The sequence below is a fragment of the Crotalus tigris genome, unplaced genomic scaffold (genome assembly GCF_016545835.1).
Source record: "Crotalus tigris isolate CLP2741 ecotype Arizona unplaced genomic scaffold, ASM1654583v1 scf7180000017551.9496454, whole genome shotgun sequence".
Taxonomy (NCBI): Eukaryota; Metazoa; Chordata; class Lepidosauria; order Squamata; family Viperidae; genus Crotalus; species Crotalus tigris.
The window spans coordinates 4,503,872-4,521,825 of NW_024096469.1; the positions used below are offsets into that span (position 1 = coordinate 4,503,872).

The 17,954-nt window shown below is 39.3% G+C and overlaps 1 protein-coding gene across 3 annotated transcripts in view; it reads left to right on the forward strand.

Annotated features, from left to right (window-relative positions):
- CCDC57 (coiled-coil domain containing 57) overlaps positions 1 to 17,954 on the forward strand; it is a 60,990-nt gene that overhangs the window by 31,179 nt on the left and 11,857 nt on the right. For all 3 annotated transcript variants that reach the window (XM_039344267.1, XM_039344248.1, XM_039344256.1), the window contains 6 exons: positions 2,956 to 3,121; positions 8,297 to 8,479; positions 9,072 to 9,145; positions 12,448 to 12,676; positions 13,201 to 13,337; positions 16,455 to 16,674. In XM_039344267.1, the coding sequence (XP_039200201.1) occupies positions 2,956 to 3,121; positions 8,297 to 8,479; positions 9,072 to 9,145; positions 12,448 to 12,676; positions 13,201 to 13,337; positions 16,455 to 16,674 (1,009 nt within the window). The remainder of the gene's footprint in view (positions 1 to 2,955; positions 3,122 to 8,296; positions 8,480 to 9,071; positions 9,146 to 12,447; positions 12,677 to 13,200; positions 13,338 to 16,454; positions 16,675 to 17,954) is intronic.

A 17,954-nucleotide genomic window follows, 5' to 3' on the forward strand; every position in this document is an offset into this window, starting at 1 on the left:
TTTTAAATCATTTAATAGGTAAAGATAGTTAACTATGAGGTAACACTTTTCTCCTAAGAATGGTTGAAAGGAAACATCTTTCCCTATGCAGGAATGTTTATAAGCTGCTTTTTGAGGAATTGCTTAGTCATTTCTTCTGAATAAAAATACTGCTGTAAAGTGATGTTGGTATCTTTATCCTCAGGGAGATTTTCTGTGGATATATATGACATATATCAAAAGGAAGATCAATGCAAAGAATTAACTGAATTATTTTATTGTATAAGTGGGATAATTATAGAGAAATATGTTATAATAATTAGATACAAAAGGCCAATAAATATTACACAATGAAAAAAAATTATTAGCATTTAAAACACAGAATTATACAGTTGAAAGGGGTTATTTAGGTCAATATGTTTAAATCTTTACTCAATGTTGGAATCCAATTTCAAACATCCCTGACATTTGCTTTTGCTTGAACATGTTTAATGAATTGTTTCTTGGCCTTTTGGGTTAAGATCAAGTGTACTGTATATAGTAATAAAGAACTCTTCCTATGCAACCAGTTTTACTGTTACATTATTACAATTAGTATCTAAATATATGATGTATCCCCTCAAGCTTCTTAAGATTAAATGTCATTTTTAAAATCATCTTTCAAAACCATCATACTATGATTGTGGGGGGGGGGGAGGATTGCAGAATCTGTAGTTGTATGAATCCTTTGCTAGAACCAGTCAGTGACATGAGGGTGTAAAAGCTTTTATATGTAAGATAAAGATCTAACACATTAACGTGATTCATTGTCTTTTTTACCATGTTGGATAAGATGTCTCTTTTTAATTACCGACTTAACACTTGTTACTTAACACTGCTCTGTGTTGTCAAAATATTATTACCATTTCCAACTGTTAAATCAGATTTAAGCTCTTCACAGTATATGAATCACTGAGAAATATCACTATATTTCTGAGTCTTGCCAATGTTTTTGATGCTGTTGTTGCTTTTGTCTTTTAGAGAAATATTTTTCTCTGCTAACAGCCATTTCATATACATTATCAAAAATATTGAGACTGTTTTGAATATTAAAAAACCTTATGCTGCACTCTAGTGGTTGCCCATTTATTGTTCTAAAACGAATACTTTCTTTGAAAAGAGTTCAGAAGTGGAGATTGAAAAATATAGAATTTTTAGACAGAGAAGGTCATTAAGAAAATGATAAATGATATTTCAGGATTGAAAATGTATTGCTGTTGTACATTTGGAAATATACACTAATATTTAAGTATATGGACCTTTGTTTAGATTTCATTCACAACTTAAATTTCATTACTTTGGGGGGTATTTTTGTCTCTATTATTGTACTGTAGCTAGATCATTTCCAAGTATATTTCAATTTGACATGTGATATTTAATTTCCTGGAAAATATTTCTTATATATTGATTATATGAGGTTGCCTTACAAGCTATGTTGTCCATTGTTTGTCTCCTTCAATATTATCTACTTTGCTTGACAACAATTCTGCATAGTATTAGGCAAAATTTTATTTCTGTCTTGGAAGATGAAATACATTTAGTAGAAGTGTCAGGAATAGAACCTGAAAGATGATATATGCAATGCAGTACAAGTTGAGAGAGAATTCCTTCTAAAATTTGCAAGTGAATTTAGGTTGGTTAATGTTCTGAATCATAAATACATTCTTAAAACCTAATCAAGGATTAGCAGCACATTGAACATTTGGCAAATGTCTAGTAAGTTTCCATTGTGATTCTTGAAAAAGCCTTTAATTTTATTTTGCAAACTTACTTCTTCATAAATAGAATTGCTGTCATTCATAGAAATTTCCTCTCGCTAAGTTTTCATTACAGGTAGTCCTCAACTTACAAACATTCATTCAATGGTTGTTCGAAATTACAACAGCGCTGAAAAAAAATGAACTTAAAACCCGTGCCCAAAGTTAACGACCTTTGCAGCATCCCACAGTCATGTGATCAACATTAAGACACTTGGCAGCCATCCACCCTTAACAGCCACAGAAGCACTGCAGCTCCCTTCATCTGCCTATCTCTTCTCCCAATCCATGCCCTTTTTGCTTCACTGTACAATTGCACCCAAAGGGCAGCAATGCAGGGGCTGGGGCTGAAGTAGAGGCCAGTTGAGAAATATGATCAAGCACGTCAGCATGTCAGCACTATTCTGCAAAGTCCCAATTGCCCCCCACCATCCTGCGCTTCATCAATTCTACTGAACCCCCCACTGACCCTCGCCACCTCATCTTATCCTCCAAGCCAGTGTCCCATTCTCACGGTCCGTCAGAAACCTTCTGGTCTTCTCCAAATGTTGGAAAAATGGAACACTGGCTTGGAGAACTGCAGGAGCCTTGCTTCAAAAATCTCAGTTCACCAAATTGCCTTCAGAAGGTTTATGAAGCACTGTTGGGCTGGGTGGGCAGCTCAAGCTTTACACTGCACTGCAGCAATCCCCACACATGCATACCCTGTGGTAGGCCTTCCACGGCCTCACCACCCTCTTTTGGCACTCTTGCACTCCTTACCTGGGACTCTGTACTCTTAACAGCCCATGATTCTCACTTAATGACTGCAGGTGGGAGTGCTGGGATTGCAGTTGCTAAGTGAAGCAGTCAGAGGACATCTGTTTAACCACTTTGCCTAGTGAACTGGATTCTGATCCCAATTGCAGTTGTAAGTTAAGGACTACCTGTACTACTGTTGTATGTATGTATGTATGTCTATGTGTGTGCTTACATATGAGTAATAAACAGCTAAACAGTTCCTCAGACATTTTTTTAAGATTGTTAACTGTACTGTTCATTTTTTGAGGCATATAGCATGTCATCAGAATGATTTTTACTGGTAATTTTGCTGTATTCTGAGTTTGCTTCTTTGAATTACTTATTCTGTTCTAGATGGAAGCAGTTTTGATAATTCCCATAATTTCTTGATTACCCATAGAGTACTGTAGGAGTTTGTGAATATTTTCTTCCTGCTGATATCCAGACTTTACAGCAGCAGAACTATACCTTGAGGTCTGTTATTGCAGAAATGAGAAAAGAAATGGAGACCCTTAATAATCAGGCATCTTCCTTTGATGACATCAAAATGAAAATACAAACTGCAGGTATAACTAATTCTGCTGTAGTTTTATTTCCTCCTAGTAGTAAAAAGGATTTGATTTGCTGACAAGTGTCTGTATTTTATAAATTTAAGTCTCCTTTAACAAAAGCTTCTCTTCTATTTTTTGGAAGATTTTCTTGTTTTTTGTTTTTGGTGCTGTGGTAATTCCTGACAACTGCTGGATAAGTCCATGCAGTCTTTTTGACAAGATTTTCCTCCTTCATAGGGTAAGGGAGGTCACCCAACTGGCTTTGTGTCTAAGACAGGACTAGAATTCACAGTCTCCCACTGATATCTTGATCACTACAAATGGCTCTCTCTTATATTTACATTCTTCTAAATCAGCGGTTCTCAACCTATGGGTCGCGACCCCATTTGGGGTCGATTGACCATTTTTGGGGGGTCGCCAAAGGCGGTGATCCGCTATTTTTCGCGGCGCCATGCACGCGCGCCGCGCATGGGGGCGCCGCCGTGCACGCGCGCCGCGCATGGGGCGGCCCCATGCATGCACGCCGCGCATGGGGGTGGCCCCCCCGTGCACGCGTGCTGCGCATGGGGGGCAGCACCGTGTGCACGCGCCGCACATGGGGGCAGCCCCGTGCGCACGCGCCACGCATGGGGGCGGCGCCATGCGCACGCACCACGCATGGGGGCACCGCGCTGCGTGCCGCGCATGGGGGGCGCCGTGCACACGCACCACGCATGGGACGTCGCGTATGCGCACCGCCCATGGGGCCGTCGCGTATGCGCACCGCGCATGGGGCCGTCGCACATGCGCACCTCGCATGGGCCGCCGCCCCCATGTGCGCGCCGCCGCACATGCGCAGAACATTTGTGTGACGGGGGTCGCCGTCACACAAACGTTGAGAAGCACTGTTCTAAATATTTATGTTCTCTGAGGAATCTCATATGACTAAAGCATATTAGCAGATGATTAATTAGCATTTTATTCTCCAATTTTGAATCCAATTTGAGATCATCCATCAGCACAGGTTGAGGTACATATTATATGCTAAAGACATCCAACTCTATATTTCCACTCTTGGTGCGCCACCCTTTTGCAATGCATGGAGGCTTTGGGGGCCTGGATAGGGGACAACAAGCTTTGACTGAACCCTGGTAAGACCGAATGGCTTTGGGTATGTGTTGCTCCGGGATCTGGGACTTTGTCATCTTTGACTCTGGATGGCATTGCCCCAGAAAGACCCAGTCCACAACTTGGGAGTTCTCCTCAAGTTTGAGGAATAGGTGGCAGTTGCAGCTGGGAGAGCCTTTGCACAACTTCATGTTGTATGCCAGTTGCGGCCTTTCCTGGACCAGGATTCCCTGCCCTCAGTCGTTCAGGCCCTAATCATCTTACGGCTGGACTACTGTAATGCGCTCTACATGGGGGTACCTTTGAAGAGCATTCAGAAGCTATAGCTGGTGCAGAGTGCAGCAGTGTGAGTAGTTTTTTTGGGGGGGGGCAAGAATGGCCCCTGTAACACCACTGATCCATAAGCTGCATTAGTTACCAGTCTGCTTCTGGGTGCAATTCATGGTGTTGGTGATCACCTATAAAGCCCTTCATGGCATAAGTCCAGGTTACTTGAGGGATTGTCTCATCCCACTGGAATTGGCCCGTACCACTCATGCAGGCAGAGGAGGCATGCTGCAGGTCCTGTCAGCCCGATTATCCCAGCTGGCGAGGTGTAGGAGGAGGGCCTTCTTTGCTGTTGCTCCTGCCCTCTGGAACATCTTGCCCCCTGATGTGAGGTTGGCCCCAACCCTCCTATCTTTTTGTAAGGGCATGCCTAAAGTGGTGGCTTTGCCATGGGGCACCAGTGGGGGAACAGCACAATGGAGGTGGTTGTTTGAGTAATAACAGATCCCACCTTTTCCCCACTCTGCCCCTGCCCTCCCCATGTGTCTTTGGTTTTAAAGTTTGATTTTAACTTTTTATGTTTTAACTTAGATGTAACTGTAAGTCACCAAGAGTTACCTTCTAGTAAGATGGGCGGCCAATAAATTTTAAAAATAAATAAATATTTTCCATATTATTACAGAGAAAAAGCACTTTAATTATGTCTTCTCTTGTAGCTTTAAACAGTTTAGTGAATATTTATCTTTGCATGGTGCTCTATATTGCCTTTGAACATGACTTTCTAGTGGAAGGATTCCTGAATATATATTCCCTCTGCAAATGCTCCCATAGCTCAAGGATTTTTTCTTCATTAATTAGGGGTGTTAAATCTGTTCTGTACATTGATCCCATATTCTAAGTGTTGTCCTGGTCATATATTTTTAAAATTTAACTTACATAATTAACTCCAATAATTTTGATCAGTTCCTAGACGTTTCCTGCTGAACAGATTGATTTGTACATCTGTAGCTTATTATTATGTAGACACAATGCTTTTCTAATGTGTAGCATCCATGTACAAAGTCTGAATTTTGTTTGTAGCAGGTATTAGCAATAAAAACCAGTTCTATTTGTAGAACTCTAAAGACACAGAATCCCAGGGCTGGAAAAGACCTTTGAGGTCCTCTAGTCCAACCTTCTCCTCAAGGCAGGAGATTTTATACTATTCTGGACAAACGGATATCCAACCTTTTCTTGAAAACTCCAGCGATAAAGCACTCAGAACTCCAGGAGGCAAGCTATTCCATTGATTAATTGTTCTCACTATCAGGAAATTTTTCCTTAGTTCCAGGTCAGATCTCTCTTTGATGGGCTTCCATCCATTGCTTTTTGTGCTTCCTTCACATGCTTTGGAGAATAAGTCAACCGCTTCTTCTCTGTGATTACCTCTCACATACTGGAAGACAGCTATCATGTCATCCCTAATCTTTTTCTTCATTCTCTTCATTTCCTACCTGAGCAGGGGATTGGACTAGATGACCTCCAAGGTCCCTTCCAACTTTGTTGTTGTTGTTGTTGTTGTTGTTATTATTATGCTAGCCCAGGGGTAGGCAACCTTGGCTCTTTTCTGACTCATGGACTTCAACTCCCAGAATTACTGAGCCAGCCATGCTGACTCAGGAATTCTGGGAGTTGAGGTCCACGAGTCAGAAAAGAGCCAAGGTTGCCTACCCCTGGGCTAGACATACCTAATTCCCTTAATCATTCATTGTACAGTTTAGCCTCCAAATCCCTTATCATCTTTCTTGCTCTTCTCTTTCTTTGGGTCTCAGCATCTTTTTTTGAATCATGGCAACCAGAACTGGATGCAGTATTTTAAGTGTGGCCTCATTAATGTAGTATAGAGTGATAATATCACTTCTCATGATCTTGATGCTATCCTCTGTTGATGCAGCCTAGGACTTTTTGGCAGCTGCAGCACACTTCTACTTCATACTTAAGTGGTAGTCGCCTAAGACATCTAGATCCCTTTATAATTACTATAGTTAAGCCAGGTAGTGTCTATTCTAAAGCTGTACATTTGTTTTTTTCCTGCCTAAGTGCAGGACCTTACTTTTCTCTCCACTGAACTGCATCTTGCTGGATAGGGCCCAATACTCAAGTTTGCCAAGATCTTTCTGAATCTTGAGTCTATCTTCCAAAGTGAATCTTTCTGAATCTTGAGTCTATCTTCCAAGCGCCCTGCTTTGTGTTGCCTGCAAATTTGATGAGCTTCCTTTCTATCCCCTCCTCCTCCTTTGTTCTTATGAGCAAATATTAAGATCCTGATTTAGTCATGGTCATTGGAACTGCCTCCCTCCAATCAAAATATCCACTCTTCCAAGAATATATGCTTATCAACTGCAACAATATTAAAGTCTCTTCTTAAGATGAAATTTAAACTATTAAAATCCAACCCCTCTGCTGTTGGAAATAAAATTAAAATTATAGTTATCCAATGCATACCGAATTCGTTACTATTTCTCTCTTTTTCATACACCTTTGTATTACATCCTTCTTGGCTTCCCGAAATTTAAAATAAAATCAAATTTCATTTTTTTTCTTTACTATATGGAATTGAAATTCCTTCTGGAATCATTCTTCTTATCCTAATCTGCACCCGGCTCCTTGATCTCGTTATCAGACCTAATTGGATAGATTGTACTCCGGTGATCCGTTTCTTCCTGCACCCCTTATCTACGTGTATGTCCTCATTTGCCTTCTTTTCCTTGGATTCTAGGGTGGGTGGGGCAACCTCCCTATCTCCCTGGTTGCCCCCCTCCTTTGATCCATTCTCTCCCTCAGGTTTGTGTGGTGGTTTGCATTTCCCTTTTCTCTTTTTCCAATCCACATCCATGCAGCTATTCTCTCTACGAGTGCTTTCCCTTTCTTCCCCAACGCCTCCCCCTCGTGCCCAGTTGTTACTAAGATGGTCATGTGTAACATTCTGGGCTGCCTGGGTTACAGCAGTAAATTGGGGTAGTTCAGTAAGCTGTTTATCCATGTGATAAGCCTCGTAAGTATGGTCATGCCCAGTCATCATGCCCCTCCCCCCTCTTTTTGTCTTCTGAATCCTTCCTCCACACGTTACAATCGGGATCACCGATGCGGGGGGAGGTGGGATTATGGTCTCCTCAAACGTCGTGACGTTCCTCTTCTGCTCTCCTCCTCCCTCCAATGCTTCTCGTTCTTGCATGCGTGTGGTACAGGTCTTTAGAGTCAATGGGTGCTGCCGGTACGGGGTGCGGCAAGATGATTTCACAAGCCCCACCCCCCCCACGTGTTCTTCCATCTGGGTTCACTCTTCTCCCTGCTCCTCAGGATATCCATCCACTCATCATTACACTCAGCGCCGTATGCTCCATGCGTTCCCGATTCAATCTATCCAATTAGGTCCGATAACGAGATCAAGGAGCTGGGCGCAGACTCTGGCTTGCTTATAAGAGACTCTCCCACTCTCTGGTGTTTTAAGCCCTGATGATGCCGACAGGTGACGGTGAAAGCTTGGCATTTTTAAATTAAACTTTTATAGTTTTAACTACCTTGGTGCTCATTTTATTTTAAACATGAATATACCCAGGGTTCATATTTTTAATATTATTACTCATATATATATATATATATATATATATATATATATATATATATATATATATATATATATATATGTATATATATATATATATATTTGAGAATTGTGAGATATTTTCTTTTTTAATTTATAAATGTAATAAGGCAGTCAAAGATATATTCATGTCTGCAAGTTCCCAACCTAAAATGGCATTTTTATTTTTGCAGACCATAAACAGTCCCTGGAAGAGGAGACCAGAAGATTGAAAAAAAAATGCGAGGCAATAGACAAACAAAAAGAAAATGCAATGGAAGCTCCAAGAAAAATATTTGTGCCTTTTCTTAATGTAACTAGATGTAATAAAGCTACTCAAACTTTCCATCCAGACTACTCTGCCAGTGGAAATGATAGTAAGGGAAATAAATTTCACATCTATTAATATATGTCATAATTCTTGCATGCTCTGAGGAAGATGAGAGCTATGCCACAGGTTCAACATACTAGACAGGTTTCATCAAAGGAGCCAGGTGAAGAGTGTCCCTCCTATAAACACTATGGTGAAACATAACTTGCACAAATCTGTGCTGGATTGGTCATTACTGGGTCAATAAGGACCGCACTAGGTGTTGGAGTTCCTGGACATCTGGGTGACATGTGGCCCATAGGATTCAGGACTGTTGACTGAGCACCTAGGGCCAGCAGCTACAGGACTACTGGAAGAAAAGTTGCTTACCCATCACAAATATAAAAACACTGAAAACAAAGAAATAAAAATTTGCTATAACAAATCAGGTCCAATGATAAGAGGATGTCTGAAAAGAATTTCTGTCATCTGTAGGTAAACTAGACTAAAGTACATTTTTCTTCTTCTTCACAATTATACGTCTGTGTTTCATCAACCTCATTAATAATTAGTTAATAGTATATTAACTAGAAGGGATGTGAGGTATCCTTAGAGTTCTTCAGTTGACATCTGCTTTGTTTTGCTCTTTATTGTTTCAGGTCCATTGCACCTTAGTAAAGTTGCTGCTGAAAAGTTTCTGAAAACAAATGAAACTGAACATTCAAGAGCAAGGGTATGAAAATGAGAAACCAAAGTTATGATTGTTAATGAATGTTTAATATAGGGATTCATTCAGAACAAAAGTGGTGCATTTGTTTGCTTCCACTGTAAAACGCTTCATGTATTCTGACCTCATCTGTAAAAGTACCAGTTTATGAGAAACGATCCATGCCCTTTCCTACTACTTCCACTAGGAGGCATTGTAATTCTAGATATCTTTACTGCATCTGGGTTAATGATAGATATATTCTAATAATCTATTTGGGTTAACTAAACTGAACTCTGTTACTGAATACAGAAAGCAAATTAAATTGAACTAAGTTTGCAGCTGTACAAGCTGAAATTTATCTTGTTCTGCTGTGTTGTAATCCTTAATGTTTTTTCCCTACACATCAAACATCTTCAGTAAATACCTTTTCACTTTGGCTGGTGTTAATTAAATGTATAATATTTTGTCAAACTTAATTTTTTCAGCTTAATTCTGCCTGCCAACTCCAAGAATTTAAATTTGTTTTAGAATTTCCAAGGACATTTTGCAGATAAAAAGATGTTCCAAGGATGCTTCTCTGCTTACCTACATTATTTAACAAGTAGAATATCTAAGAAGATCTTTGGGATACATTAAAACTTAGCTATGAGGGTTACAGGTCATGTGATTATTTTGATTTTTTTTTTCATCCCTTTTCATAAAAACGTGTTTTGTTTTAGCAAAATTGTGACTTGAAGGTAATGGGGAGTAAGCACTGAAGCTGAAATACAGGTTGCATCAGTAATAAGCTATTATGTTAATAGCAGGACAAAACAGACTCACATTCATGGGGCCATTCTTTTTTGAGAGGAATTCATAAATGACTGCATCTTTAGCAATGGCTTCATTTTCTAGGGCATAATTCACTTTTCATGGCACAGAGCTAAGGAATATAATAGCAGATGACTACAAAATGAGCAAACAGTATGGCCAGGAAGCTGTGAAGGCAAACAAAATTCTGGGATGCATCATTAGAGCGGTCACCAGCAGGAAAAAGGAGGTTTAGAACTTTAACTTTATGTGTGTTGTATGTATCCAATTCTGGAGATCTCACTTAAAAAAGATACTGATAAGATTGAGTGAGTTCAAAGATGGGCAACAAAAATGGTGCATGGTCTGAGGGACAAAACATATCAGGAAAGATTGGAAGAACTAAATATGTACAGCCTGGAGAACAGAAGGGAAAGGGGGGGGGAACATGATTGAAACCTTTAAATATATTAAGGGTGTAAATATGGTTCTATAAGGCAGCATTTTCGATATTAAGCAAAAATCAAGAACACGGGCATAACCTCAAACTGACAGAAGTTCAGAAGTAATGTTAGAAAAGAAAGTATTACTTCACAGAAAGAGTAGTGGAAGCTTAGAACCAACTGCCAGCGGAGGGAGTGTGTCAGTCATCAGTAACTGAGTTTAAACATGCTTAACGTGTTTGAGATAAACACATGTCCATTATCCAACAAAAAAATTAAACAAAAATAATAATTAAAAATAAGAGATATATTAAAAAGCAAACTAACTCAAAGGAAAGATTTGATGGACCACTAGGTCTTTTTCTGCCATCAGTTTTCTGTGTTTCTGTTTAAAATAATAGAAGAACTAACAAGGTTAAGAATGCATTTCTGGGTTTATTTAGTAGCAATGATAGTACTGAATAAGTTAAATGTCTTCACTATCATTGCATCAGTTCATTGCTTCAGTGCTAACTTCCTATTATTACAGGTTCCAAGTTAAACTAAAGAAGAAGAAAGCCAGTCAATTTCCATGAAGGCTTTTGATTGTGTCAATGTCAAGCTGTGGAATGAGCTTAGAAAAATGGGAATTCCAAAATATTTCATTGTCCTTACAAGAAACTTAAACTTAACAGCTCAGGAACTCACAGTACAGGCAGAATATAGTGAAACTGACTCCAGGTTGCCAAAGGAGTATAATATGGCTTTATATCCTCCCCCCTTATTTTTTTTTTTTCAATCTGTATGCTAAGTTTTGTAATAGCTGGGAAACTCATGTGCTTGCAGTGGCAAGAAATACTTTTTACTGGTAGAAGCTGGTAGGTCAGCTATATCTTATTTATATCTTGGATAAAATGCTTGCCTTTAATAATGTAATATTCCTTTTATTGTTAGGCAAGCTGCTTTTGGAAAGTTTTTACTCTTAAAATGGTCTAAGATAATTAAATTAATCTTATCATAGTGAACACTTTACTCCTTTCATTACCATATATTCCGGCGTATAAGACGACTTTTGAGAGCGTTGAAACAGCCTCTGAACTCGGGGGTCATCTTATACGCCGGAAAATAAGGTAGTTTCTGGCGTATAAGACGACTTTCTAGGCATGCGACTCGGCGTCGATCGTCTTGCGACTCGGCGTCAATCGTCTTGCGACCCGGCGTTGAACTCGGGAGTCATCTTATACGCCGGGTCGCCCTATACGCCGGAATATACGGTATATATATATCTATAACTTGCCCTTCATTTTTTTTTTTAGTAATACTGCTCTGGGATGGGCTTCCTAGTGTTGCGACTACTTTATGAATGTGCCTATTTATAATTGTCTTACTATCTATTGGACTTCTTTCTCCACATTATTACATTTTAAATAATAATGATTTTAAATTTGAGAAGTTGGAATTTTTCAAGGCAATATCCCAGCCTCTGGCATTTTAAAAAAAAATTGCTTTGGGCACCAAAGGGGTTTTGTAAGCTTTCTTGGAAAACAATAATAGTGGGCTGCTAGGCTCTAGTGCAGCGGTTCTCAACCTATGGGTCGCGACCCCATTTGGGGTCGATTGACCATTTTTCGGGGGTCGCCAAAGAAGGCGATCCGCCATTTTCTCCCCTCAGGGGGCGGCGCCGCGCATGCACGCCGCACATGGGGGCGGCACCATGCATGCACGCCGCGCATGGGGGCAGCGCCCCCATGCGCACGGCACCGCGCATGCGCAGAACGTTTGTGTGATGGGGGTCGCCGTCACACAAACGTTGAGAACCACTGCTCTAGTGCTTTGTTTAGAAGCATGCCCATCTGCTGCCAATAAAGACAAAACTAAGCAAAATTTTTAGAAGGCATCTGGAACAGACAGGGTCCAGTCCAGGTGGCAAATAATCTTCCAGTTAAATGGTGCTTTGTTATTGGTGATTTGTAATCCAAGTCTTGCTTAGCAACTGTTTTTTTCAAAAGCACCCAGAAAACTTCCAGCAGGTTCTCAAAATATGTAATATATTACCGGCCCCCCAAAATAAGGGATTCCTATTCTGGAAGAATCTTTATCTCATTTTGCTTCTAGAATCCACTGGTAAAATGGCTCCAAGAGGATTCTGTTCATCCCAAGCAACAGTTACTTAGTATGGGTGCAGGTGATGGACCTCATCAACATTTTAGAAATCATGGAAAAGTGATTCAAGACAGACTGAAAGAAGCTGCAAAAAAGATCTGCTGTCTGAGCAAAGAGAAACAGCAGCTACTAGAGATGGTAAACAGACTAAGAACAGAACTTGGGGGAGCTTCAAAGGAAGGTAAGTTCATTGGAGAGAAGAATCTCAATTCTTACATGAGAAATTCAGTCTCTTGAGATTGAGAAAAACTAATAGAGTGAAGTACTGCATGTAGGCTTGTTGCCAAGGTTAAGAGGTCCTAGTCAGAGCTTGAGAAGGAAATGCTGCTGAATAAGAGCACAATTGCTCTCAGCGTTGAACATGGTGGTATGAAACATGAACAGACTCAGTATTTGTTTCTTATTCTTGACTATGAAGACCTTGATTACTGCTCTAAAAGGTCAAGGTGACAACTACTTGTTACATAATAGCAAAAAGCTCTTTTATATACTTCTCATGTATATAAGAGGATTCTTGAAATAAAAACTTTTTTGTTTTGTTTCCTGGAGATAAAGAACAATGAAAAATGACATTATTGTATAACTAACCTGAGGTCAAAATAGATGCCTTGTAAGAGAATTTCATTTTAAAGCTTAAATACTGGGACTCATCTTTCCATTTCTGTATAGCATAAAAGGTTCATTCTTTATTTTGCTTTTCTCTAGGATTTCAGGATTGCAATGATTCAAAAAACCCTCAGAATAACACATCCCCTGGTGCCCTTTATCCCAAAGAACATGTTCAAGAAGCAAAGCAGCATTTTTTAGCTTTAGAACATTTGCATTGCCAACCTACAAAACAGGTAATGTGCTCTCTTCTCGATAGTATGTCAGAACCTCCTCCTACTGTTCTATACTGAAGACAAGAAGGTTGCTGTCGGAATGCCAGCCTTTCTTGTGATCACAGTGATAATTATATGCAAACTATGCAAATGTCAGGCTCTGAAGAGTATTGCGAAGTAACTCTGATTTTGCTATGTCCAATTTATAGCAATTATTCCTATTCCATCCCTATTTCATGGACAACACAGGTGAGATACAATTCACCATTTCTTTGGCAATTGCATCAATGTGTCATTTTGTGCTTTCCATAAAGATTGATGGCATACTCCTGATAGAAGAGATTTGGGTACATTTAATCTAGATTATTTTTAATTTTAGAGTAAAATTTGGCCATATTTTTTATCTACATCTGTACCAAAGAAAGTTGGAAACCATCCTTTTTCTTTTGTTCTTTCCTTTTTTTCTTTTTTTCATACTTTTACCTTGCATTTTGTCTCCTTTTTCTCTTTTCTGTTTTCTTGTTTTTAATTCATTGTAATATCATAATTTGAATTCAGTCTACTGATCCATTTTTCATTCCCGTACAAATTAGAACTGATAGCAAGTAATTTCCTAACTTCATGTGCTATTTTTCCCACAACTGTAATTTAATATCAATTACAGATAGACCTCTATTTACAACAGTTCATTTAGCGACCATTCAAAGTTACAATGGCACTGAAAAAAAATGGCATGACCGTTTTTCACAGTTACGACTTTTCCAGCATCCCCATGATCATGTGAACAAAATTCAGATGCTTGGCAACTGGTTCATATTTACGATCGTTGCTGTGTCCTGGAGTCTTATAATCCCCTTTTGCGATCTTCTGACAAGCAAAATCAATGGGGAAGCCAGATTCACTTAACAACCAGGTTACTAACTTATCAACTGCAGCAATTCACTTAACCACTGAGGCAAGAAAGGTCATAAAATGGGGCAAAATTCACTTAACAAATGTCTCACTTAACAACATAAATTTGGGGCTCAATTGTGGCCATATGTTGAGGACTATCTGTATATGGGAAGTGCAAAGTGAGTCCTCACTAGATCTGGACTCTAATTGTACACACAAATCCTACTCAGTACAAAATTTTATTTATTTATTTATTTATTTATGAGACTTATATATCGCTTTAAGTGCAAGCACTCTCTAAGCGGTGTACACCAGTAAACAATGAATATATATTTACATTGCCCCCAACAATCTGGGTCCTCATTTTGCCTATCCCGGAAGGATGGAAGGCTGAGGCCAGTGGTGGCAAACCTATGGCACGCATGCCAGAGGCAGCACTCGGAGCCCTCTCTGTGGGCACACGCACCGTCGCCCCAGCCCTGCCTCCTCCTATAGCCCCCTCCTCACCAGCAGCCCTCCAGAGGAGAGTCGCCCCTGGGCACGGCCCATGCAATGCTGCACAGCCAAGGACATGGCAGCTGGGCAGCGGGGGCAAGACTCCGCCCTTGCACCCCATCGCGCGCAAATAATACTACAGGGTATGGGTGGAGGGCGTGGCCACCATGGCACTGCTGGGCTGCCTGGGTGGTCTGTGGCGAGCCATGGAGGTGATGGGTGGTCCAGTGGGCACGGCGGAGCAGGGACAGGGATGGGGGTGGTTTTTGGGCACTTGGTCTCTAAAAGGTTCGCCATCACTGATCTAGGCAGAACAAAGGTAGCAAACTAGCCCTTTCCCTGATTCAGATTTTTCTACAGAGGTCTCTCCTGTAGTTCAGAAGCACAGCACATTTGATGTGCTGACATGTACCAAAGAGAGAAAAGCACTTTTTAAAACTTATAATATTTCCTCAAGAAATACATTTTGATGGAAAGAGGTGAGATAGGGAAGATTTTATTCAGGGATTAACAGATCTGCCTTAAATCAGAGTTCGACTCTTGTGATTTATTACCTACATTGCAGCCTTTGAGACAAGATATATGTACACATTCATTGTCATTAAATTATACCTCATTGCCAACCAGACTCATTCTCATGTTTAGAAGCTCCATATGTGGGTGCTCTTTTATTTTTTTTATTTTTCTTTCTTTTTCTTTTTTTGCAAACAGTCAATTTATCTTTTTAGTTCATCCTCACTTTCATTCTAACTCATTAACTTACTCCAGACTTCCAAATTCACTTGATTATCCACGGATTAGTTGGTTTATCAGACTTTTCCCCTTTTTCTTTTGAGATTTCAAAGTTTTCATGACTTATGTGTTACTTGCAAACTTTAATTTTGTTTGAAGAAAAAAATAACATTATAGCTATCATGTTTGTTTATTCCTCTGCAAAAGCATTCATTTTTCCATAACCTCTGTGTGTGTTTCTTGGTGTAGTGCTATATATATATATATATGTAGTAGAATAAGGAAAAACTGAAACTAAGGCTCATACGAAGATGGTTCACTCAAATTGCATTGCCAAATTATTGCTGACAGCTTTGAGAATAATGTACAAGTGGTTTGGACAAGAAGCTTCTGCAGTGAAAAGACCATATAACTTTCACATAACAGCACTGATTTCTACAAAATATGTTCTGTTCCATCTCCTTAAATTTTTACTTAAAAATTATTCCATTTTTTATTTTTTTAAAAAAACATTTTTTCTATCATGATGGTTAGCATGTCTCTGGTTTTCCTGATTCATACTCCACAATCAAAACCAAATCAGGAATTTCCCTTGAATCAACATTGAGTATTTTAAAAACTGAACATCTAGCCATGAATCAGAACACACAGTTCTTGATTAGCCCAAATATTTACCATTTACTTACATAAATGTGTGCTACAAATTACCATCCACAATTACCCTTCACGGAGATTAGAAAGCATATTTGACCCCCCCCCCCAATCATCTACATTTTATTCTCTTACTGTATCTCTACTTATCCAGCTCTGTCAACTTCTACAGTCTGAAATCTTCAACTTTACCTCCTGGATGCCTTCTGTATAAAAATTATTTAACCTATGTTTGGACATAAATTGTAATCACACAACTGCCTGTATGGAAAGCAAAATGGGTCGTTTAAACCTACCACTGCTTTTTGTGCCATTTTTCATCCATTTCCCCATGACATTGATCTCAGGTATTGGTCATTTCCACAGGATGAATCAGACTCATTTACAAGAAATTGCAGTGCAGATCCCTCAATATCTAAAGGCCCTGTGCCACAGCAGCCTCAACAGCTCAGCAGAGAAAGCCCGTGCCTATCCCAGAAAAGTCTGTTATCATCTAGTGCGCCTAGTTCCTTAGAGGAAATTTGGCAAATGTTAGAGATGGGATCAAGTCCTTCAGCTCTCAGCCCCAAAAACAACATTGATCAAGGTACGTATGATATATAAAAATATGGTTATTTAATTTCAGTAATAGAATTCAAATATAGCACAATGGCTTGTTGAACCCTAAATTTCTCTATTTTACTTATGGCAGACTCTATTGATATTTTCTTCATTTCCTTTGCATTTTCACCACCTTTGAATTCAGTGTTTCACTGAGTGTAAAACTGACACATTTATGTGCTATTGGCTACAGACAGATCAGTATCTTTAGTATCTATAGATCAAATTATATTCTGTGCAACTTTCTGGAAGGCAGCATAGTTGTCTCTAATGGTTTTCCCCTGTGCATTCTTTGGACATTCCACAATGTCCAAGTGTAAGGAAGTCCTGGTTGTATTCTTGGGTGCACTTTTGCTATGATTTAGATGAAGGGTCTTCAAACTTGGCCCTTTTATGACTTGTGGACTTCAATTCCCAAAATTCCTCAGCCAGTGTGCCTGGCTGAGGAATTCTGGGAGTTGAAGTCCACAAGTCATAAAAGGGCCAAGTTTGAAGACCCCTGATTTAGATGTATTGAGTTGTCCTACACATAAACTGATTACATCCCATCTCCTTTCCACTGCATAAACATCCAAGTCTGGTGTTCCCAAGTGATAAGAACATGTGATAAAATGTTGTTTGAAGCTAAAAGTCTGGAAATTACTCTTTTCACTCTTCAGAAATAGATACTGCATATTGCGGCTGAATATAAATATCATTTTTACTTAGCATCTGCCCTTTTAACTAATTTTACTTATATTTCAATAAGTAAAATTATTTTAATATTATTTTAGTTTTGATAAAATATGCATAGGTGGAAATACAATATTGTTTTTTGTACTTATGACACAAGTTTTGCTTGGTAGAAATTAAAAAACTTCAGTCAATGCATTCTAAGATTTCTTGTAAGATTCAATTTTATAAGATTCAGTAACAACTTATTTGTTTACTTATTAGATTAGATTTTCTTAAGGAATTCAAGGTGGTTCCCCTCAAAACAACCCTGTGAGATTTGCACATAAAGTGATTTATAGTGTATACATTACAGTTGCACCCCAATTCTACTAAATGAAATTCTCAAAGCCCATTAACAGCTGAAAGGATTATGAGGGAAATGGAGGTCATCTAGTCCAACCCCCTGCTCTTGCAGGAGATCTATATACGATTTCTGAAAAATGGTTATCCAGTCTCTTCTTAAAAGCTTCCAACGATAGGGCATCCACAACTTCCGAAGGCAATTTGTTCCACTGGTTCTCACTTCCTTAGTTCTAGATTGCTTCTCTCCTT